Raw genomic sequence first — 23,841 nt, 5'->3', positions numbered from 1 at the left:
TATGCCTTGACTAGTCTCTCAAAGCACTTCATGATGACAGAGGTGAGTGCTACAGGGCGATAGTCATTTAGTTCAGTTACCTTTGATTTCTTGGGTACAGGAATAATGGTGGCCATCTTGAAGCATGTGGGAACAGCAGACTGGGAAAGGGAGAGATTGAATATGTCCATGAACACACCAGCCAGCTGGTCTGCGCATTCTCTGAGGACGCGACTAGGGATGCCGTCTGGGCGGGCAGCCTTGCGGGGGTTAACGTGCTAAAATGTCTTAATCACGTCGGCCATGGAGAAGGAGAGGCCACAGTCCTTGGTAGTGGGCCTCGTCAGTGGCACTGTGTTATCCTTGAAGCGGGCGAAGAAGGTGTTTAGCTTGTCTGGAAGCGAGATGTCGGTGTCGGCGACGTGGCTAGTTTTCTTTTTGTAGTCCGTGATTGTCTGTAGACCCTGCCACATACGTCTCGTGTCTGAGCCGTTGAATTGCGACTCCACTTTGTCTCTATACTGATGCTTTGCCAGTTTAATTGCCTTGCGGAGTGAGTAGCTACACTGTTTTTGTATTCTGCCATATTCCCAGTCACCTTGCCATGGTTGAATGTGGTGGTTCGCGCTTTCAGATTTGCGCGAATGCTGTCGTCTATCCACGGTTTCTGGTTAGGGTAGGTTTTAATAGTCACAGTGGGCACAACATCACCTATACACTTCCTGATAAACTCCGTCACCGTTTCAGTGTATATGTCTAAATTATTTTCGGAAGCTACCCGGAACATATCCCAGTCCGCGTGATCAAAACAATCTTGAAGCGTGGATTCCGATTGGTCAGACCAGCGTTGAATAGTCCTTAGCACGGGTACTTCCTGTTTGAGTTTCTGCCTATAGGAAGGGAGAAGCAAAATGGAGTCGTGGTCAGATTTGCTGAAAGGAGGGCGGGGGAGGGCCTTATAACCATCCTTGAAGTTTGAATAGCAATGGTCGAGGATTTGTGAGTAAGTAAAGCCAAGAGAAACATCCCTCAGACATTTGACCAAAACTGTAATAATAATAATACATTTACCAGACAGAGATTCGTTTTATATCTGTAGTTATGTCAGTGAGGTATTGTAAATCCCTGGCAGCACAATCATTATTAATTTGCTGGCTGCGATCCAAGAGATCATCATTCCATTTGCATATGAAGGGAAGGGGACTAAGATTGCAACTCAAATGTACAAGTGTACAGTTAATATTGTCTTTGCCTGTCACATGCGCCAAATACAACAGGTGTAGACCTTACCGTGAAATGCTTACTTACAAGCGCTGAACCAACAATGCAGTTTTAAGAAAATAGAGTTAAGAAAATATTTACTAAATAAACTAAAGTAAAAAAGTAACAATAAAATAACAATAACAAGGCTATATACAGGGGGTACCGGTAATGAGTCAATGTGCGGGGATACAGGTTAGTCGAAGTAATTGAAGTAATTTGTACATGTAGGTAGAGGTAAAGTGACTATGCATAGATAATAAACAGCGAGTAGCAGCAGTGTAAAAACAAAGTGGGGTTGGGGTGTCAATGCAAATAGTCCTGGTGGCATTTTGATTAATAATTCAGCAGTCTTATGGCTTGGGGGTAGAAGCTGTTAAGGAGCCTTTTGGACCTAGACTTGGCGCTCCGGTACCGCTTGCCGTGCGGTAGCAGAGAGAACAGAGTATGACTTGGGTGACTGGAGTCTTTGACAATTTTTTGGGCCTTTCTCTGACACCGCCTGGTATAGATGTCCTGGATGGCAGGAAGCTTGGCCCCAGTGATGTACTGGACTGTACGCACTACCCTCTGTAGAGCCTTACAGTCGGATGCCGAACGGTTGCCATACCAGGCGGTGATGCAACCAGTCAGGATGCTCTCGATGGTGCAGCTGTAGAACTTTTTGAGGATCTGGGGACCCATGCCAAATCTTTTCAGTCTCCTGAGGGGGAATAGGCATTGTCATGCCCTCTTCACGACTGTCTTTCTGTGTTTGCATTCTAAACTGAAGACCATTATATTAGTTGATTATTGGAGGTGTGTTAGCAGGGGCTGGGGCAAAAGTGTATCCCCAATCAGGCCCCAGATGACTAGAGTTGCCCATCTCTGACCTTGCCCTTATATACTGAACAAAAATATAAGTGCAACATGCAACAATTTCAAAGATTTTACTGAGTTACAGTTCATAGAAGGAAATCAATCAATTGCCGCCCCCCCCCCCCCGACAATCCCACAGGTGAAAAAGACAGATTTGGAGGTTCTGGGCTGGCATGGTTACACATGGTCTGCAGTTGTGAGACTGGTTGGATGTACTGCCAAATAGTCTAAAGCGACGTTGGATGCGCCTTTTGGTAGTGAAATTAACATTAAATTCTCTGGCAACAGCTCTGTTGGACATTCCTGCAGTCAGCATGACAATTGCATGCTCCAATCTGTGGCATTGTGTTGTGTGACAAAACTGCACATTTTAGAGTGGCCTTTTATTGTCCCCAGCACAAGGTGCACCTGTGTAATGATCAGCTTTTTGACATGCCACACCTGTCAAGTGGATGGATTATCTTGGCAAAGGACAAATACTCAGTAACAGGGATGTAAACAAATTTGTGAAAATATGAGAGAAATACATTTTTGGGCATATGGAATATTGCTAGGATCTTTTATTTCACCTCAGAAAAATGGGACCAACACTTTACATGTTGCATTTATATTTTTGTTCAGTATATATTAGCCCTACACATTCCATCCCTCCCTACTCCTTCTGTCATTCAATAACACTGGACCCGAGATGGTCCTGTCTGTGACTGTCCTTTAAATTGTGTATCAACAGGTCAGTAATACACAGATAATACATATACAACTCCAAGGACCACTGGAAGGGGGATATCATTTCATATAAATTCAGTGTCAAATTTGTTTGGTTTTCATCAAGACCCATGTGAAGATTTAAAATGTCAGAATGTCTCCTTCCGTCAGAAATCAGACGCCACACAATAGTAGTTCAGGAAAGCCTTTTCTGCTTTATTACAAAGAAAAGAGGCTTTGAACTTCAGAAAATACAAGATTGGTCTGTATTCATTATTCTTAAAATTATTATTAATTTTTCAATTTCCTATGAAATGCTGCTGTTTAAACAGCTTTAAGTGAAATGTGTCCATCTGTTCTCTTGCTTTGGACTGACTAGTTGGTTTGTTTGGGGGTGGATTTCCTTGTTTTAGCTGAGAATCAGGTCTTTCCTCGTTCGTCTTTATTTGTAATTCTTCGTAAGTGCTCACGGTGCCGAGTGCGACGCCCTGTCCAGCAGATCCAGAAATGTCCTATTTTATCCACATATTGCATCCATGCTGACTTCCTAAAAACGAGGTACAAGGCAGGGCAATTTTTTTCTCCAATATATACACACACACACACACACACACACACACACACGTGTATATATATGTATATATATATATATATATATATATGTATATATATATATATATATATATATATATATATATATATATATATATACACACACATACATATATATATACACATATATATACACATACATATATATACATATATATATATATATATATACACATACATATATAAATACACATACACATATATATATATATATATATATACATATATAAATACACATACACATATATATATATATATACACACATACATATATAAATACACATATACATATATATATATACACACACACACACATATATAAATACACATATACATATATAAATATATATATATATATACATACACATATATAATATATACACATTCAGACATACATATCACTATTCATGTGATGTTCAAACATAAAAATATATATTTTTACACATTTATTACAAAATCGTAACAAAGACTGGAAAGTGTTTTGCTTGCTCTGGAACAATGAAGCTGGTTAGGTAATCTAACAACCCTTGTAAGGGTTGTCCACAGGTTGTGAGAACATTCACTAAAGAAAGTATCTGATTTGTGTCTATATTGACGCCAGACAGAAAATACCTGTCAAAAGGAAAGAAAGGGATGTGGGGCCGGTTGAGGAGAAAAGAGGGAATGTACAAGAGGAGAGATGAAAGGAGAAGTGGAGAGAGAGAGAGATGTGTAGACAGGCTGCTCATCTTTCCAAAACAAAACATGAGGGAGTGTAATTCACTTAAAAAAGCACAAACAATCTTTGTGTTCTTTTATTACTAAATAGTGCAACAAAGAACATTGCATTTCTTCCGCCCTTTCATTCTCACGTCTGGGATGGTACTTGTTGGCTTAGCCTTCCCCACCTTTGTCTGTTCTTAACACTTTTTTTGTTGTTGAAAAAATGAGGCATAACCCTTGTTTTGTCACTGTAAAGTGTGCCGGTATAGTCAGTCTTCTTATTCAGAGGTAAACAAAACACAGACCCTGCTCAACCCCCTCCAAAAACGAGGAAACTAAAGGAATAAAAACAGAACAGATATAGGTGTTTGGGCAGCACATCATTTGGGAAAGGCAGGGCTCAGTTTTCCCCACCCTTATACAGTGGTGAGCGCCTCCTCTGCAGTCATTTTAACCAGATCCTCAAGGAATAAAAACCAGGATGGATGCCTGGGCCACAGCACCCTCCTCAGGCTGGGAGGGAGGTGTGCAGGGAAAGCAGTTCCCCTGGGACTGTACTGTACTGGGCCTCAGAAGGCCTGCTGGGCTGGGTTGTAGTTGAAGGTAGACGGGACGTGGGGCCTCTCTTCTAGCTTGTCGTACTCCAGGTGGAACTCCTGAAGGGATTGAGAACACACAATCAGCAATGGAAATGGAAGATTCCTGCTGAGTTTATATGGCCCGAGTGAGACTACTGATCATCAAGAACTGAAAACTCAGTGTGACATCACCAGTAACCGAGAGATACAGAAGGCCTATCTTGAGCCTTTTTACAAGCCTTTCTTGAGGGTCAGAACCAACGTAACTCCATCTAAGGAGATTCACAACTCAAGGCATACATCTAAATCTAAAAGGCACACACATAAAGCTTTCTCTTAAAGGGATAGTTTGGGATTTTGGCAATGAAGCCCTTTATCTACTTACCCAGAGTCAGAAGAACTCGAGGATACCATTTTTATGTCACTGCGTGCAGTTTGAAGGAAGTTGCTAACTAGCGTTAGCGCAATTTCTAACTAGTGTTAGCACAATGACTGGACGTCTATGAGAACAGCTAGCATGCTAACTCTAGTTAGCATTGCACTAACTCTAGTTAGCATTGGCTCACGAAACTACATCTAACTTCCTTCATACTGGACGCAGAGACATAAACATTGTATACTAGAGTTAATCGGAGTCTGGGGAAGTAGACTGCCAAAATCCTGAACGATCCCTTTAATGTTAAGTGTATTGATTGAGGATAGCATATACTAAAGCCAACACCTTTACCTTGGCTACCTTCCTCCAGTTAAGACAATCAAAGAAGTAGTAGGTCCCCCTCTCGTAGGTGTTGGTCTTTAGTGTGGGCTCCATGCCTGGCGCCCGCGTGATCCACACCCGCTCCTCCTTGTGGTACCGCCAGTCCCGGTTGAAGCTGCACCAACACCAGGCACAGACAGGAGAGAGAGAAATCCCATTACTGCACAGTGAAGTCACTAAAGAAAAGACGCACAAATCGCTTATTGATAACAACCTATGGAAAGAACTGTGGAACTTTGGACAACTATTGAAAGAAAACCAAAAAGTGATGCTGGGAGTTACGGTGAGGTAATATATCTCTAAAATCACTTTTGGGAGGAGTCCGACCATGGATCATATCTAAATAAAAGACACTTCTCTGAGCAAGGCACTCTATACTACAAAGTAAGTTCAATGCCGTCAGTAGTAGTTTGGATGTGCTACTTACAGCTCTACTGCTGCCAGGAGCTGTAACAGGTCTCCTCCATTCATGTAGTACAGATAGAACAGCAGGTCTTCACCGTAACGAGCCAGCTTTATAGCTGCCAGCTGAGGAGGAGAGACGTCTTTATCAACACCATCATTTGTTTATCTAATGATGACATTGTGTTTTCTTCAAGAGCATAAGCTCAATACCACATGAAAGGGGGTGTTACACAAACTGGTTAGATTACTGATTCATCACCTACCTTGTCCCGTATGTGAATGTTGGTTAAGTACTCAGACGGGACGTGGAAGTCTGAAAGAGAGGTTGCACCAGGGTCACCAACAGGCTCAGTGCGGGGTGCGGGTGTGTGCGTTTTGGTGGAAAACAGTGGCAGTTGTGGCAACTGAGTGGACTATCCTGGTGTATGTGTCTTGGCGTGCATCTTGGTGTGTTTCAGTGTGCGTGTGTGGTCAGGATAATGTCTTACCAATGTCTTGAGGTCGACACGGTGCTGATGCCCAGGGGGAAGCAAACTTGGGGTACAGGTTTCTGTCAGGAGAGGAGAGGACATGTTACTCTCAACATGGACTTAACTTAATACCACTTTTGATGAATAAGAACATCCGACAAAACGTAGATTTTTGAGTTATGTATCCCTTCAACCTAACGTTGAGACAGAGCAGACATCTTACTCTGGAGAGTTGAGGTTGAGTCCCAGTGTTGTGAGGTCACTCCCCAGTGCCAGGTGCACCATGCCCGGGTCCGTCTCCGCCGCTCGAATAAATGTCAGCAAGCCGATCATCCCAAACTGGTCCGTCACCATTCCCCCGGGAATGTTCGTCACCCGCCCTACAGAGGTAGGAAAAGCCACACTTAGGGAAAATAATAATAACCAAGTAGAGCTTTCCCTCCAGCTAGTGTAAAGTTTGGACAACACCACTGGCCAACAGTCATGCAGGAACCATCTCAAAACCCACCCAGGTCGAGACCGAGAGGTGTGATTGGTTGAGAGGGCTCACCGTCAGGTAACACCTGGATCCCTTTTTTCTGGTTGTTGTTCTGTGCCGAGGTCGTCTTGTCTCCGGGGAACTTAGGCCCATCTGCACTGGACGTGCTCTTGCCTGTAGAGTTTAGGTTCTGAACAAAGCAAAAAACTAATTAATTAATAATTATCTTATTTTTATTACATCTATAACCCACATGACATCATGGAACATTGCTTTTAATATAAGATGTCCGCTCTTCTAACTATAAGGTGAAACACTTGAATATGCAGTAGACTTGCCTAGTTAAATAAAGGTTAAATAAAAATAAATAAAAGCTGTTGCTGCTCAACATAAGGAGGCCTTGCCTGGTTGCCTGTCCGTTTCTGCTTTATCCATGTTTGGCATGACAACGACCAAGGAAAACAGACAGGCTAACCAGGCTAAAGGAAGCCTGTCTGTCTGTGTGACTCACTGTCTTGCTGTCGTCGTTGCTCAAAGTAGGGTCCTTGTAGTTGGGACCAGGCAGTGCAGGGAAGTCCTCGTTGTGGATGGAGAAATCCTGCGTCGGCTCATTTGATGGCTTCGTCACCATGCCAACTGATGAGGTCATGAGATGAAGAGAAGAGGCTTCTTAAATAAATCACCACAATGAGAAAGAAGTTTAGCCTTGGGTTATATACACACACACCATTGGAGAAGGCCTTTTCCCTTTCTTCATCACATGACTCGCCACAGTTTATATTTGAAGAGAGACAAGTGAACTGAGTATTTACAATGAGAATGTGTCTAGCAGTACTGACTGGCCCACAGTAATGTGATGTGTCTGATGCTTTTACACGTGCACTGCCAAGTGCCCTTAGCATCCAAGCCTAGTGCATTACAATGAACACTTCTTACAGGGAGCCCTTCTTTCTAGTGCACTACGTTGAGCCCTTACTATAGGTAGCCCTCCTAGTTTAGTCCACAATTATAAATCCTTGCTAGTGCACTATAAAGAGTTCTTACCATAGGGGGCCCTTCCAGCTAGTGGGTTGAGTAGCGGCGTTGGGTTTCCGCTTCCTTCCCTCCGACTCCTGTCTGCTAACGCAGGGAAGTCAGACAGGTCTAGCCCCGTCACGTTTTCACTGCCGTCTGTGAGGGGGAGGGTTAAAGACTTGTAAGAAAGCCATATGGGTAGGTAAATGTATGTTACTATTCATGCTGACTGTGTGTCTTATTGATTGTGTGAATGGATAGGTAAGTGGACGTTATAAAAACTTGCCAGAAAACATACAGGTAAAACCGGCCTGAGTGTGATGTTTCAATCAATGGCCAGACTGAGCATCAGATAGTTGGTTATTATGAAGAGACACACTACTAACCTGTGCCATTAAAGATGTTGCTTGATAACGAGTTGTTCATCCCAAACGCCTGGTTTCGGTTCATTCCGAATCCTGACATGCTACAGAAATACAGAGGACAACTTTAGCCTCCAACTGGAGCACTTAATATCTATTTCCAATCATCACAAAAAACTATTGATTTATACAGAGAGTTGAGAACAGCAGATCTTTCAATTGTATGGCCAGCCAGACCGTGTGACTGTGTACCTGTTGATGGTGAAGGGCTGCCGTGCAGGCTGCTGTTTGGGCATACAGATGATGCTGGGGGAGCTGCGGTTGGGGCTGCCCATGCTGTTGGTCCTGCTGCTGCCCATCCCGATGCCCTGGCCCACCTGGGAGTGGTTTAGCATGTTCCTCGAGTTCATCGGCAGGATCCCCCTGTCGAGGACACATAATGGGTTGGAGATTGATATGAAGCCAGATGATGATTTTACTAATAATGTCCTGTCCTGCTCTGGAACCACTGAACTGAACTGACTGGCTAACTAATTATTGGCATTCAAACACACTGGCTTATGTGTTATATGTCTGTCTCCAGAATATCTCAATTCAATTCAATGGGTTTTATTGGCATGGGAAACATTTGTTTACATTGCCAAAGCTATCTCTCTCGCCAGCATTTCTGTCTCACGTCTCATCTCTTCCACACACCTGCTTGGCGAAGGTGGGGTATGGAGGGACAAGGTGGGCACCCCCGTGGTGGGGGTGATATGGCTCGGTAGCTGGGTGCCTTGCGTTAAGCTGCGGTTTAACTGAGTGTTGTTGCCCATGCCCCTTATCGAGAAGCCTAGTGCACCTGCAACACGAGAAATAGAAACAGTAAACACTCTTCCAAAGTGACCATGAGATTGGATATCTCTTATAGCAATCTTTTGAGATCAACAAGAAGTGCCTAAGGGAATAGTGTTGAAGTCTGTTTAGAATTGGGTATATTTATCAAGTATATACGGTCATTATTTTAATTGATCAAATAGCTCCAGGTATGACTTGACTACCGAATTGTTTTAGACATAAATGTATTATGGCCTTAGTAGGAAAGACCCTGAAAACAGATGCAGCCAGCTTACTCTGTGGGCCGTATAAACTGGCACCAAGCTGGGACAGTTGACCTGATGACGACGGTGAGGGAGACGAGAGCATCTGGAGTAGGAGAAGAAAGAGGTAAACCACATAATGAGAGGGGGGAGGACTGGAAACAAGAATAGCCACAGATGACAATGCCTTTATCAACAACACATAATTGCACATTAGGGCAGTTCATATACCATTCTTTACAAATCACATTACATTGGAATTACACTGGAATTTGGGTATTCAATTTCAAGGATAATAATAACATAATCAATGCTAAGGCAAAGTTATATCTTTTTTATTTTACTAGGCAAGTCAGTTAAGAACAAATTCTTATTTACAATGATGGGCCAACCCGAACGACGCTGGGCCAATTGTGCGCCGCCCTATGGGACTCCCGATCACGGCCGGTTGTGATACAGCCCGGGATCGGACCCGGGTCTGTAGTGATGCCTCTAGCACTGCGATGCAGTGCCTCAGATGACTGAGTGGCTCAGCAGTCTAAAGTTAGGCATATACACTCCCCTATGTATTTATTTGGGTGGTGAAGCTAATACGTTTAATTTGGCTCTATACTCCAGCATTTTGAGATCAAACGTTTCATATGAGGCGACAGTACGGAATGTCACCTTTTATTTGAGGTTATTTTCATAAGTATCTGTTGTACCGTTTAGAAACGAAAGTCCCCCCATTTGAAGGTGTCATAAGTATTTGGACAAATTCACTTGTGTGTGTATTAAAGTAGTCAAAAGTTTAGTATTTTGTGCCATATTCCTAGCACGCAATGAACTTGTTAGTCTGCATTTGCAGTTTGTTTTGGTTGTGTTTCAGATTACAGTGCCTTCAGAAAGTATTCACACTGCTTGACTTTTTCCACATTTTGTTGTTACAAAATGGGATTAAAATGGATTGAATTGTCATTTTTTGTCAACGATCTACACAAAATACACTGTAATATCAAAGTGGAAGGACAATTCTAACATTTGTAAAACATTTATGAAAAATAAAGCACTAATATATCTTGATTAGATAAGTATTCAACCTCCTGAGTCAATAGATGTTAGAATCACTTTGGGAGCGATTACAGTTGTGAGTCTTTCTGGGTAAATCTCTAAGAGCTTTCCACACCTGGATTGTGCAACATTTGCCCATTATTATTTTCAAAATTCTTCAAGCTCTGTCAAATTGGTTGTTGATCATTGCTAGACAACCATTTTCAGGTCTTGCCATAGATTTTCAAGCAGATTTAAGTGAAAACTATAACTCGCCACTGAGGAACATTCACTGTCTTCTTGGGAAGTAACTCCAGTGTAGATTTGGCCTTGTGTTTTAGATTATTGTCCTGATGAAAGGTGAATTCATCTCCCAGTGTCAGTGTCTGGTGGAAAGCAGACTGAACCAGGTTTTCCTCTAAGATATTGCCTGTGCTTAGCTCCATTCCGTTTCTTTTCTATCCTGAAAAACTCCCCAGAACTTAATGATTACAAGCATACCCATAACATGATCAAATCAAATTTTATTTGCCACATGCACCGAATACAACAGGTGTAGACATTACAGTGAAATGCTTACTTACAAGCCATTAACCAACAATGCATTTTCTAAAAGAATAAAAGCAAATAACTAAAGAGCAGCAGTAAAATAACAATAGGGAGGTTATATACAGGGGGGTACCGGCTAGTCTAGGTAATTGAGGTAATATGTGACTATGCATAAATAATAAACACTGTTGTGTCGTCAGCAAACTTAATGATGGTGTTGGAGTCGTGCCTGGCCATGCAGTCATGGGTGAACAGGGAGTACAGGAGGAGACTGAGCACGCACCCCTGAGGGGCCCACATGTGTTGAGGATCAGCGTGGCAGATGTGTTGTTACCTACCCTTACCACCTGGGGGCGGCCCGTCAGGAAGTCCAGGATCCAGTTGCAGAGGGAGGTGTTTAGTTCCAGGATCCTTAGCTTATTGATGAGCTTTGAGGGCACTATGGTGTTGAACGCTGAGCTGTAGTCAATGAATAGCATTCTCACGTAGGTATTCCTCTTGTCCAGGTGGGAAAGGGCAGTGTGGAGTGCAATAGAGATTGCATCATCTTTGGATCTGTTAGGGCGGTATGCAAATTGGAGTGGGTCTAGGGTTTCTGGGATAATGGTGTTGATGTGAGCCATGACCAGCCTTTCAAAGCACTTCATGGCTACAGATGTGAGTGCTACGGGTCGATAGTCATTTAGGCAGGTTATCTTAGTGTCCTTGGGCACAGGGACTATGGTGGTCTGCTTGAAACATGTTGGTATTACAGACTCAGTCAGGGACATGTTGAAAATGTCAGTGAAGACACTTGCCAGTTGGTCAGCACATGCTAGGAGTACACGTCCTGGTAATCTGTCTGGCCCTGCAGCCTTGTGAATGTTGACCTGCTTAAAAGTCTTCCTCACATCGGCTACGGAGAGCGTGATCACATAGTCATCCGCAACAGCTGGTGCTCTCATGCATGCTTCAGTGTTGCTTGCCTCGAAGCGAGCATAGAAGTGATTTAGCTCGTCTGGTAGGCTTGTGTCACTGGGCAGCTCGTGGCTGTGCTTCCCTTTGTAGTCTGTAATAGTTTTCAAGCCCTGCGTAGTACGATTCAATCTTAGTCTGGTATTGACTCTTTGCCTGTTTGATGGTTCGTCGGAGGGCATAGCGGGATTTCTTATAAGCGTCCGGGTTAGGGTCCCGCTCCTTGAAAGCGGCAGCTCTACCCTTTAGCTCAGTGCGGATGTTGCCTGTAATCCATGGCTTCTGGTTGGGGTATGTACGTACGGTCACTGTGGGGACGACGTCATCGATGCACTTATTGATGAAGCCAGTGACTGATATGGTGTACTCCTCAATGCTATCTGAAGAATCCCGGAACATATTCCAGTCTGTGCTATCAAAACAGTCCTGTAGCTTAGCATCTGAGTCATCTGACCACTTTTTTATTAACCGAGTCACTGGTGCTTCCTGCTTTAGTTTTTTCTTATAAGAAGGAATCAGAAGGATAGAGTTATGGTCAGATTATCCAAATGGAGGGCGAGGGAGAGCTTTGTATGCGTCTCTGTGTGTGGAGTAAAGGTGGTCTAGAGTTTCTCACATTCTTCTCTGCAGATCCTCTCAAGATCTGTCAGATTGGATGGGGAGTGTCCCTGCACAGCTATTTTCAGGTCTCTCCAGAGATGTTCGATCGGGTTCAAGTCCGGGCTCTGGCTGGACTACTCAAGGACATTCAAAGACTTGTCCCGAAGCCACTCCCGCGTTGTCTTGGCTGAGTGCTTAGGGTTGTTGTCCTGTTGGAAGGTGAACCTTCGCCCCAGTCTGAAGTCCTGAGCACTCTGGAGCAGGTTTTCATTAAGGATCTCTCTGTACTTTACTCCGTTCCTCTTTCCCTCGATCCTGACTAGTCTCCCAGTCCCTGCCACTGAAAAACATCCCCACAGCATGATGCTGCCACCACCATGTTTCACCGTAGGGATGGTGCCAGGTTTCCTCCAGACGTGACACTTGGCATTCAGGACAAAGAGTTCAATCTTGGTTTCAGACCAGATAATCTTGTTTCTCATGGTCTGAGAGTCTTTAGGTGCCTTTTGGCAAACTCCAAGCGGGCTGTCATGTGCCTTTTACTGAGGAGTGGCTTCCGTCTGGCCACTCTACCAAAAAGGCCTGATTGGTAGAGTGCTGCAGAGATGGTTGTCCTTCTTGAAGTTTCTCCAATCTCCACAGAGGAACTCTGGAGCTCTGTCAGAGTGACCATTGGGTTCTTGGTCACCTGCCTGACCAAGGCCCTTCTCCCCCGATTGCTCAGTTTGACCGGGCGGCCAGTCTTGGTGGTTCCAAACTTCTTCCATTTAAGAATGATGGAGGCCACTGTGTTCGTGGGGACCTTCAATGCTGCAGACATTTGTTGGTACCCTTCCCCAGATCTGTGCCTCCCACAATCCTGTCTCGGAGCTCTTCTGACAATTCCTTCGACCTCATGGCTTGGTGTTTTCTCTGACATGCACTGTCAACTGTGGGACCTTACAGTGGGGGAAAAAGTATTTAGTCAGCCACCAATTGTGCAAGTTCTCCATGTCCAGGCCTGTCTGAAGTTTGCTAGAGTGCATTTGGATGATCCAGAAGAGGATTGGGAGAATGTCATATGGTCAGATGAAACCAAAATAGAACTTTTTGGTAAAAACTCAACTCGTCGTGTTTGGAGGACAAAGAATGCTGAGTTGCATCCAAAGAACACCATACCTACTGTGAAACATGGGGGTGGAAACATCATGCTTTGGGGCTGTTTTTCTGCAAAGGGACCAGGACGACTGATCCGTGTAAAGGAAAGAATGAATGGGGCCATGTATCGTGAGATTTTGAGTGAAAACCTCCTTCCATCAGCAAGGGCATTGAAGATGAAACGTGGCTGGGTCTTTCAGCATGACAATGATCCCAAACACACTGCCCGGGCAACGAAGGAGTGGCTTCGTAAGAAGCATTTCAAGGTCCTGGAGTTGCCTAGCCAGTCTCCAGATCTCAACCCCATAGAAAATCTTTGGAGGGAGTTGAAAGTCCGTGTTGCCCAGCGACAGCCCCAAAACATCACTGCTCTAGAGGAGATCTGCATGGAGGAATGGGCCAAAATACCAGCAACAGTGTGTGAAAACCTTGTGAAGACTTACAGAAAACGTTTGACCTGTGTCATTGCCAACAAAGGGTATATAACAAAGTATTGAGAAACTTTTGTTATTGACCAAATACTTATTTTCCACCATAATTTGCAAATAATTATGGTCCTCTGTAGCTCAGCTGGTAGAGCACGGCGCTTGTAACGCCAAGGTAGTGGGTTCGATCCCCGGGACCACCCATACACAAGAATGTATGCACGCATGACTGTAAGTCGCTTTGGATAAAAGCGTCTGCTAAATGGCATATTATTATTATTATTAAAAATCCTACAATGTGATTTTCTGGAGAAAAAAATTCTCATTTTGTCTGTCATAGTTGACGTGTACCTATGATGAAAATTACAGGCCTCTCTCATCTTTTTAAGTGGGAGAACTTGCACAATTGGTGGCTGACTAAATACTTTTTTCCCCCACTGTATATAGACAGGTGTGTGCCTTTCCAAATCATATCCAACCAATTGAATTTACCACAGGTGGACTATCAATCAAGTTGTAGAAACATCTCAAGGATGATCAATGGAAACAGGATGCACCTGAGCTCAATTTCGAGTCTCATAGCAAAGGGTCTGAATACTTATGTAAATAAGGTATTTCCGGTTTTTTTTATATACATTTGTAAAAATGTCTAAAAAACAGTTTTTGCTTTGTCATTATGGGGTATTGTATGTAGATTTTTGAGGGAAAAACATAATTTAATACATTTTAGAATAAGCTGTAACGTAACAAAATGTGGAAAAAGTCAAGGGGTCTGAATACTTTCCGAATGCACTGTATCTACAAAATAAGACAGATCCTGCTTCTGTTGCCTGTTTAAGTGTTTGTTTAATAGCCTACTGATTCCATGAGCACCAAGCCTCACGCAACTGCAAAATGTTGCATAAACCAATTTCACAAATTCGTCTGTTTTTATTATTTGCTATGCTGTATTAAAAGGCTTTACACTTTTTTTTTTCACAGGATCGCTGCTATTACATATAATTTATTTTGTGTTGTATCCACTGTTCCAAACGGGCAGAAAAATAATATTGTAATCTAACAGCACCTGTTTGTCACAAATAATATGTTACACAGCTCTCGCTCCTATACCCTCCTTTTTCTTGATCTCTTATTGTTATTACAATTATTATTATGATCATCATTATAATAAGTAATGTAATTATCATTAGTAGCCTTCGTGTAGTAGCTTAGTAGCCTTGTATAACCACCATCGAGCTGTAGGCCTAAGCATGCGTCCTGTTTAGTCTTAATACCGTAACTTAGTTAGGCCTATATTTCAATATACTGTATATGCTACTGTATCAATCATTCATTTGTTCATGTCATCACAGCATACGAGTTATTCATGCTTTGAAATGCAATCAAGCATTTTATTTTTTATTCAATAATGAAGGGAGCATTAAATAATTAAACAATAAATAAACCTCAATTCACTAATGTATGCAACTGTTTTTAGTCAGCTGTAATAAAGGATATATATATATTTTACCGTTAGCACTCACTTTCTGGTACACTTAGAATGTATTTAGTGTTATTTACACTGTTTCAAATGGTCAGTAAAAATAATATTGTAATCTAACAGCACCTGTTTGGCACACATAATACTGACAAAACGCTTGCTCCTATGCCCTCCCAGTAGTTTCCACAACCACACTGAACAAAAATATAAACGCAACATGTAAAGTGTTGGTCACATTTCATGAGCTGAAATAAAAGATCCCAGAAATTTTCCATACGCACAAAAACATTATTCCTCTCAAATATTGTGCACAAATTTGTTTACATCTTTGTTAGTGAGCATTTCTCCTTTACTTAGATAATCCATCCACCTGACAGGTGTGGCATATCAAGAAGCTGATTAAACAGCATGATCATTACACAGGTGCACCTTGTGCTGGGGACAATAAAAGGCCACTTTAAAATGTGCAGTTGTCTCACACAACACAATGTCACAGATGTCTCAAGTTGAGGGAGCGTGCAATTGGGATGCTGACTACAGGAATGTCCACCAGAGCTGTTGCCAGATAATTTAATGTTAGTTTCTCTACCATAAGCTGCCTTCAATGTCGTTTTAGAGAATGTGTAACCACGCCAGCCAGTACCTCCACATCCGGCTTCTTCACCTGCGGGATCGTCTGAGACCAGCCACCCGGACAGCTGATGAAACTGTGGGTTTGCACAACTTAAGAATTTCTGCACAAACTGACAGAAACCGTCTCGGGGAAGCTCATCTGCGTGCTCGTTGTCCTCACCAGGGTCTTGACCTGACTGCAGTTCGGCGTCATAACCGACTTCAGTGGGCAAATGCTCACCTTCTATGGCCACTGGCACACTGGAGAAGTGTGCTCTTCCATGGCCTTCATACTCACAAGACATGTCATCCATTGAGCATATTTGGGATGCTCTGGAACGACGTGTACGACAGCTTGTTCCAGTTCCCGCCAATATCCAAGAACTTTGCACAGCCATTGAAGAGTGGGACAACATTCCACAGGCCACAATCAACAGCCTGTTTCTATGCGAAGGAGATGTGTTGCGCTGCATGAGGCAAATGGTGGTCACACCAGATACTAATGGGTATTCTGATCCACGCCCCTACCTTTTTAAAAAGGTATCTGTGACCAACAGATGCATATCTGTATTCTCATTCATGTGAAATCTATAGATTAGGGCCTAATGAATTCATTTCAATTGACTGATTTCCTTATATGAACTGTAACTCAGTAAAATCTTTGAAATTGTTGCATGTTAAGTTTATTTTTGTTCAGTGTAAGTCAAATGTCTTCCACAGATCTGACTTCCCCTTTCCCTCCTGAGCAACCAGTAAACATTAGCCCGTTTCGAGTTTATTGTTCACGTCCTCCACATCCATTTTGCTGTCACGTGTTACGGTGTTCAGAGTTTGTTATAACCAATTTATTGATGTGATTATGATAGGCTATAGGTCAGGCCCTATTGGTCACATGCAGGCGATGCTTATATGTTTCACATAAAGAGAGCAAGGGTTGGGGGAATGTTTTTCCTAAACAAATTAGGGATTTCGGTAGCAGAACTTTTCAGTCAGAGAAACAAGTAAGAAATGAAATGGCTGAAATTATGTTGCAGCTTCAGCACAAACAGCGCGATAAACACGCTGTGGTTTGGAGCTCTTTCACTGCAATCAGGGAGGAGAGAGACAACGTACGCCTCTCACACTGGCACACGTCATTATTTTTTTGCACAGTGTGGCCATCGGGCTCCCTCGAGACATTTGTGTGTCTTAATTATTTAATCAAACAGTGCACTTAACGTGTCAGACAAGCTCAGTGCATATAGTTGATTTTATTCAAACACATAGGGTGTGTCTAAATATTGAAAAATACACGTTTGAAAAATACACAGACGACTGTCAACCAAGTTTTTTTTAGTCAGGGACAGCTCTATTTGCTTTGCCACATTTTTAGCAGTATTACTTTAGTGTTGCAAACAGGACGCATATTTTGGAATATTTTTTTTTTCTGTACAGGCTTCCTTCTTTTACTCTGTCAATTAGGTTAGTATTGTGGAGTAACTACAATGTTGTTGATCCATCCTCAGTTTTCTCCTATCACAGCCATTAAACTCTGTAACTGTTTTAAAGTCACCATTGACCTCATGGTGAAATCCCTGAGTGGTTTCCTTCCTCTCCGGCATCTGAGTTAGGAATGACGCCTGTATCTTTGTAGTGACTGGGTGTATTGATACACCATCCAAATATATATATATTTATTTTTTTACCCATCTTCCAATAGGTGCCCTTCCTTGCGAGGCATTGAAAAACCTCCCTGGTCTTTGTGGTTGAATCTGTGTTTGAAATTCACTGCTCAACTGAGGGACCTTACAGATAATTGTATGTGTGGGGTACAGAGATGAGATAGTCAAAAATCATGTTAAACACTATTATTGCACACAGTGAGTGAGTCCATGCATCTTATGTGACTTGTTAAGCACATTTTTACTCCGGAACTTATTTAGGCTTGCCATAACAAAGGGGTTGAATACTTATTGACTCAAGATATTTAAGCTTTTCATTTTTAATGACTTTGTAAAATTTCAAAAAACATAATTCCACTTTGACATTATGGGGTATTGTGTGTAGGCCAGTGACAAAAAAACTGTATGTTGTGCCTAATAAAGATTTATAGTAAATAATGTATTATGTCATTTTGGAGTCTATTTTATTGTAAATAAGAATATAATATGTTTGTAAACACTTCTACATTGTGGATGCTACCACGATTATGGATAATCATGACTGAATCTTGAATAATGATGAGTGAGAAAGCATAAATATCATACCCCCTACAAAATGCTAGCCTCCCCTGTTATTGGTGAGAGGTTAGAATGTTTTGGGAGTATGATCTTTGTGCCTCTAACTTTTTCACTCATCATTATTCACGATTCATTCATTATCCGTAAACATGGTAGCATCCACATGAATGTAGAAGTGTTCATAAACATATTCTAATCTTATTTAGAATAAACGTGACTCTGAAATTACATAATACATTATTTACCATTAATTTCTATTGGGCACAAAATAATCTGAATCACAACCAAAACAAACTGCAAATGCACCAACAAGTTTGTACAGTCACAAGCTTGATGTAGTCATTGCGTACTAGGACTATGGGGGGAGGAGGAATCGATGCAGTTACATATTATTATTTTTGACGATATAGCGTATCGTATCATATTGACAATATCGAAATATAATTTTTTGCGCTAGTTGGCTGTACCTGCACCCAAACTCCAGTATTTTCCTTTCATAGCTTGTTCTCCATCTTCTTTTTAAATAGGGAGTCAATTTGTTTTCAGCACTTTTATTTCCATGACTGATCAAAACTCGTTTTCTCATGGCTCTTTTATCCATCTGCAGCAGACATACAGTATGGTGAGCAATATGTTTGGAACATCAAATCGCAATAAAATCACAGTAACGAATCGCAATACATATAGAATCGTAACACATATCGTACCGGCACCAAAGTATCGTGATAATATCATATCGTAAGGTCCCTGGCAATTCCCAGCCCTACTAAACGGTAAAACAGATATGTATGAAAATATTCTCAAATCAAAGGTGACATCTGTACTGTCGCCTCATATGAAACATTTAATCTCAAATCCAAAATGCTGGAGTATAGAGCCAAATTAAAAGTTTTAGCTTCTAAATCCAAATAAATACGGAGGGGAGTGTAGGATAATGGATTAGCCTAAATCTCACTAAATATGACAAATACGCATCAACAGATTTAAATAATAGAAGAAACGTGTGAAAATGTTATGTACTCACTTCAAGTTCAAAGGGAGCTGTACTAGGGACGTGTGATCGAGCAGAAAGAGCGCTTAAGTCTTTGTCCGACCTATGTGAGAACATCGACGGCTGGCTGTAGTACATGCCCTCATCAGGGTAGTCGCTTTCGACCCCCTCTACAAACTTCTTTCTCGTAGCACTGAACATTCCGTTTGTCACCTGCAGAAGTGAGATAAAGGAACAGGTTTTAGTATTTCAACTCCGAAAAGTCCATAGAAAGAGTCTTTGTCAACCAGCATGCCTGCATCCATTAATTGACAAAACATTGTTCATTTCATATTTTTTTAAACTATCATGGACAGGACAGGAGTGAAACACAACAGTTATGCAGTAGCCTACCGTTAGTCCTATGACAATGGTCTACTACACTTTCAGTTTCAACTAGTCCAACCTCACATCTCACCACCAGACAACTACACGCCCACACACCTTGCGCAATGTGCGCATACAGTGTGCCTTACAGCAAAACAATTACAATCGCTTTTAAAGTGATGATTTTCCACTGTTTAATTGCATTGGTCAACATACAAAAACTGTGTGCATCCCTGCAGCATTGCCTCAGCACAATTCAACAAGCTTCTGCTCAGGTGCCACTAAATTCACAACCAATTCCAGTTATTCTCCACACCAAATTCTCCTTCAATCCAAGAACCCTCTCTGACACTTTCTCACCTTGTGAACATGGAGCCATATCTATTCATATTTAAAATGGCCCTACACACATTTATTATTTTCACATTGAATGAGGTCGTCTCTGACACTGGTGTTCAACTATTTAAATAAGTGCATTACAAAACTAGGAAGATGCTTGTTGTGCTAGCTAGATGCTTGCTGCCAGTGTAGTAGTGGAGCCTGAGGGGGAAGGGTATCAACATGAACATGCCACATTATATTTTGCAGTGTAGTTAGCTAACTAGCTAAACAGCCACCCACTCTCGCGTGGCCAAGTTGCGTGACTGGATACATTGTTTGTTTATCCTTGGCTTTAGCATGTTGTGGCTAACAAAGTTAGGTAGCTAATCAAGACAACATAAATATCTAAATAGCTAGCTACCTATCAAGTAAAGCGAACAAAATAGAGGGATGCAAATAATATGGACCGGTTACAGGAGAGATAGATAGCTCTCGAGAACCGAAGGGGTCCGGCAAGGTGGCTTGGTGTGCCGGTGTAATGCAATGGATTTTAAGTAATGCATTTGGGTTACAGGACTCAGACAAGCGAGCTAGCTAACGTTATAGCTATTAACTAGCTAGTAACGTTAGATGATTGTTATTGTTTATATCCTAGCTAGCTAAAGTTAGCTAACTAGCTAACAATACAGCGTGAGTCTGATTATAATAAGTTTGCTTCAACAACTAGCTGTGACAACCCTTGTCAGGCAGTCTGTTTGCCCATAGGTAGTGATGTGCAGGTTGGGCCTACTTTGCCTCCTATCCACTTCCCAATCCCAGTAACGTTAGCTACCTCTCGGTCTCAATTCACGCTAGCAGCCACAGACAAAAACAGAGCGTAGAAGACAGTTCGAATTGAAATTCGCGAACCAGTCCAAAACATACCGAACCGAACGGCAAGGACTACAAAGATGAATGTGTTGTCATGCAACGATTTGAGTCGGACCAAATGGTTTTATATTGGGGGGTGGGGTGGGGTGGGGGCGGGGGGGGGAGAAGAAAAAAAACTCACCGCATTAATTTCCCTTCTGCTCGTATATCCAAGATGGCTGTGTATTCTACAATCGAGAGTCCTGGGTGAATAACCTTTACCCTCTGACCTCTCTACAACCTCCTAACCATTTCCGCACACAAATTATGAACGTTCTACCTATGTGGGTACATCGTGGCTAATACTCTACAGAATGTATTTGAATAGTCAGCAATATAGTTGTTATAGATACATGTATTGTTGGGTGAACTCACCTCACTAATCAGTTGTAGACAATGATCAGTGCATCAACAAACTCAGAAGGTAAACAAATCCAAAAATCATAATAAGCCACTCCCACTTCGGTCATTTTCAAAACATAGAGGTTTGGCAATGAACCCTAGGCATATAATATCGCAGTAGTAGTAGCCTAGATATTATGCTGTATCCCCATATCATATTGATATGTGTCTCTCACTAGCTACGAATCACCTCACCCATGCCATTAAAGGATTTAAAAAGTGATACCAATTATGTGTATTTATAACATTTTAAAGCAGGGGTAGGCAACAACATTCAACCACAGGCGGATTTTTGTCGGAGCGGATGGTCGGGGGGCCAGAACATAATTATAATAATTTGTACACTGCAAATTGACCACAACTAAGCCAAACGTTTTTTTTATGATATTGGAAAATAACAATCATTTCATACCTTGCTTACATTGAGACACGATCACGTCTCTTTTTTTTGTGGGAATACTTGTGGGAATACAGATTTTCTATATTTTTGTATTTATTATTTTACTGAATTCCTGGTGATCTTTTTTAACCCAAAAATAAATTAAATGTACTTTGGTTGGACAAAAAAATAACTCTTGGGCCGGTTGTTGCCAACCCCTCTTTTAAAACATCTGCAAGTATTCTTATTGTTCATCAAATCAAATGGTATTTGTCACATACATACGTGTTTAGCAGATGTTATTGCGGGTGTAGCGAAAGGCTTGTGCTTCTAGCTCCAACAGTGCAGTAACATCTAACAAGTAATATCTATTTGTAAGTCGCTCTGGATAAGAGCGTCTGCTAAATGACGTAAATGAAAATGAAAATCTAACAATTTCACAACATATACCCAATACACACAAATCTAAGTAAGGAATGGAATTAAGAATATATACATATATGGACGAGCATTGACAGAGCAGCATGGACTAAGATACTGTAGAATAGTATAGAATACAGTATAAACATATGAGATGAGTAATGCAAGATATGTAAACATTATTAAAGTGACTAGTATTCCATTTCTTAAAGTGGCCAGTGATTTCTAGTCTATGTCTATAGGCAGCAGCCTCTAATGTGCTAATGATGGCTGTTTAACAGTCTGATGGCCTAGAGATAGAAGCTGTTTTTCAGTCTCTCGGTCCCATCTTTGATGCACCTGTACTGACCTTGCCTTCTATATGATAGCGGGATGAACAGGCAGTGGCTCGGGTGGTTGATGTCATTGATGATCTTTTTGACCTTCCTTTGACATCGGGTGCTGTAGGTGTCCTGGGGGGCGGGTAGTTTGCCCCCGGTAATGCGTTGGGCAGACCGCACCACCCTCTGGAGAGCCCTGTGGTTGCGGGCGTTGCAGTTGCCCTACCAGGCAGTGATACAGCATGACAGGATGCTCTCAATTGTGCATCTGTAAAAGTTTATGAGGGTTTTAATTTTGTTCTTCAAATTTTATTTTGTTTTGCCTTTATTTATACAGGTTTTTCTCATTGAGATAAAATCAATTTTTCAAGAGAGACCTGGTCCAACAGCAGCAGGGGGAACAAAGTTTCAGACAAAATGACTTACATACACAAACACAACATTGAAAAAAAACTATAGACACACTAACTGTAAGTCGCTCTGGATAAGAGCGTCTGCTAAATGACTAAAATGTAAAATGTAAAATACAGTACAACAATTACATATTACGTAAAGAAACACGAATGTCATAACTAGAAAACAGCTGTCCTAAAGACAATTACACTCTTCTATGATATTTACATCAATCAAGTGTTTAAACTCCACCAATGTGACTAGATCATTACATTTGAAAATGTTCAGGAGAGAATTCCAGGACCATGGACCTGAGTAACTAAAACTATTTCTACCATGCCCTGTTCTAATTCTTGGTACTGTTAAAAGCAAATGAGAACGGGACCGTGATTGATATTTATTGACAGTTTCAACTGTTCTGCCTGCGGCTACGAAACCCCTACCTGTCCCAGACCTGCTGTTTTCAACTCTTAATGATCGGCTATGAAAAGCCAACTGAGAGACCTGAGCCCTAGGACCATACGTCAGGACTACCGGCCGTGGTGACTCCTTGCTGTCCCCAGTCCGCCTGGCCTTGCTGCTATTCCAGTTTCAACTGTTCTGCCTGCGGTTATGGAACCCCTACCTGTCCCAGACCTGCTGTTTTCAACTCTTAATGATCGGCTATGAAAAGCCAACTGAGATTTATTCCTGATTATTATTTGACCATGCTTGTCACTTATGAACATTTTTGAACATCTTGGCATGGTTCTGTTATAATCTCCACCCGGCACAGCCAGAAGAGGACTGGCCACCCCTCATAGCCTGGTTCCTCTCTAGGTTTCTTCCTAGGTTTTCTCCTTTCTAGGGAGTTTTTCCTAGCCACCGTGCTTCTACACCTGCATTACTAGCTGTTTGGGGTTTTAGGCTGGGTTTCTGTACAGCACTTCGAGATATTAGCTGATGTAAGAAGGGCTATATAAAATAAAATTGATTGATTGATTGACCTGATTAAAAAAGAAATGAGATAAAGTGTCATTTTACCCAGTATGGCCTTATAAACCAGTGTATACCAGTGTTTAAGCCTACGCAAGGTC

The 23,841-nt window shown here is 41.9% G+C and overlaps 1 protein-coding gene across 3 annotated transcripts; it reads right to left on the bottom strand.

The window, feature by feature from the left end:
- Positions 1-3,854: 3,854 nt before the first annotated feature.
- LOC311135428 (CCR4-NOT transcription complex subunit 2-like) lies at positions 3,855-21,028 on the bottom strand. Of its 3 annotated transcripts, none has more exons than XM_084169374.1 (15): positions 20,994-21,028; positions 19,289-19,468; positions 9,293-9,365; positions 8,877-9,021; positions 8,433-8,603; positions 8,205-8,284; positions 7,849-7,974; positions 7,316-7,473; positions 6,877-6,994; positions 6,550-6,706; positions 6,345-6,406; positions 6,120-6,169; positions 5,879-5,979; positions 5,422-5,566; positions 3,855-4,772 (listed from the first exon to the last, which is right to left on the bottom strand). In XM_084169374.1, exons 2-15 carry the CDS (start codon positions 19,454-19,456, stop codon positions 4,686-4,688), a joined length of 1,641 nt encoding a protein of 546 aa, XP_084025500.1. In that variant the 5' UTR covers positions 19,457-19,468; positions 20,994-21,028; the 3' UTR covers positions 3,855-4,685. The 3 variants fall into 3 exon arrangements, with proteins under 3 accessions (XP_084025500.1, XP_084025501.1, XP_084025502.1); XM_084169375.1 differs by having other exon boundaries at positions 7,316-7,470; positions 20,994-21,027; XM_084169376.1 differs by having other exon boundaries at positions 7,316-7,440; positions 20,994-21,027.
- Between the last annotated feature and the right edge of the window lie 2,813 nt (positions 21,029-23,841).

Source organism: Coregonus lavaretus, assembly GCF_964263955.1.
Source record: "Coregonus lavaretus genome assembly, chromosome: 9".
Taxonomy (NCBI): domain Eukaryota; kingdom Metazoa; phylum Chordata; class Actinopteri; order Salmoniformes; family Salmonidae; genus Coregonus; species Coregonus lavaretus.
This window is presented reverse-complemented; position numbering and strand designations above follow the sequence as displayed.

Coding starts and splice junctions, on each gene's coding strand:
- LOC311135428 (XM_084169374.1), bottom strand. CDS start 19,456: ATGTTCAGTGCTACGAGAAAGAAGTTTGTAGAGGGGGTCGAAAGCGAC. Junction 7,975..8,204: donor CAACATCTTTAATGGCACAG/GTTAGTAGTGTG, acceptor TCCCCCTCACAG/ACGGCAGTGAAAACGTGACG. Junction 4,773..5,421: donor ACTGGAGGAAGGTAGCCAAG/GTAAAGGTGTTG, acceptor CAATCCCTTCAG/GAGTTCCACCTGGAGTACGA.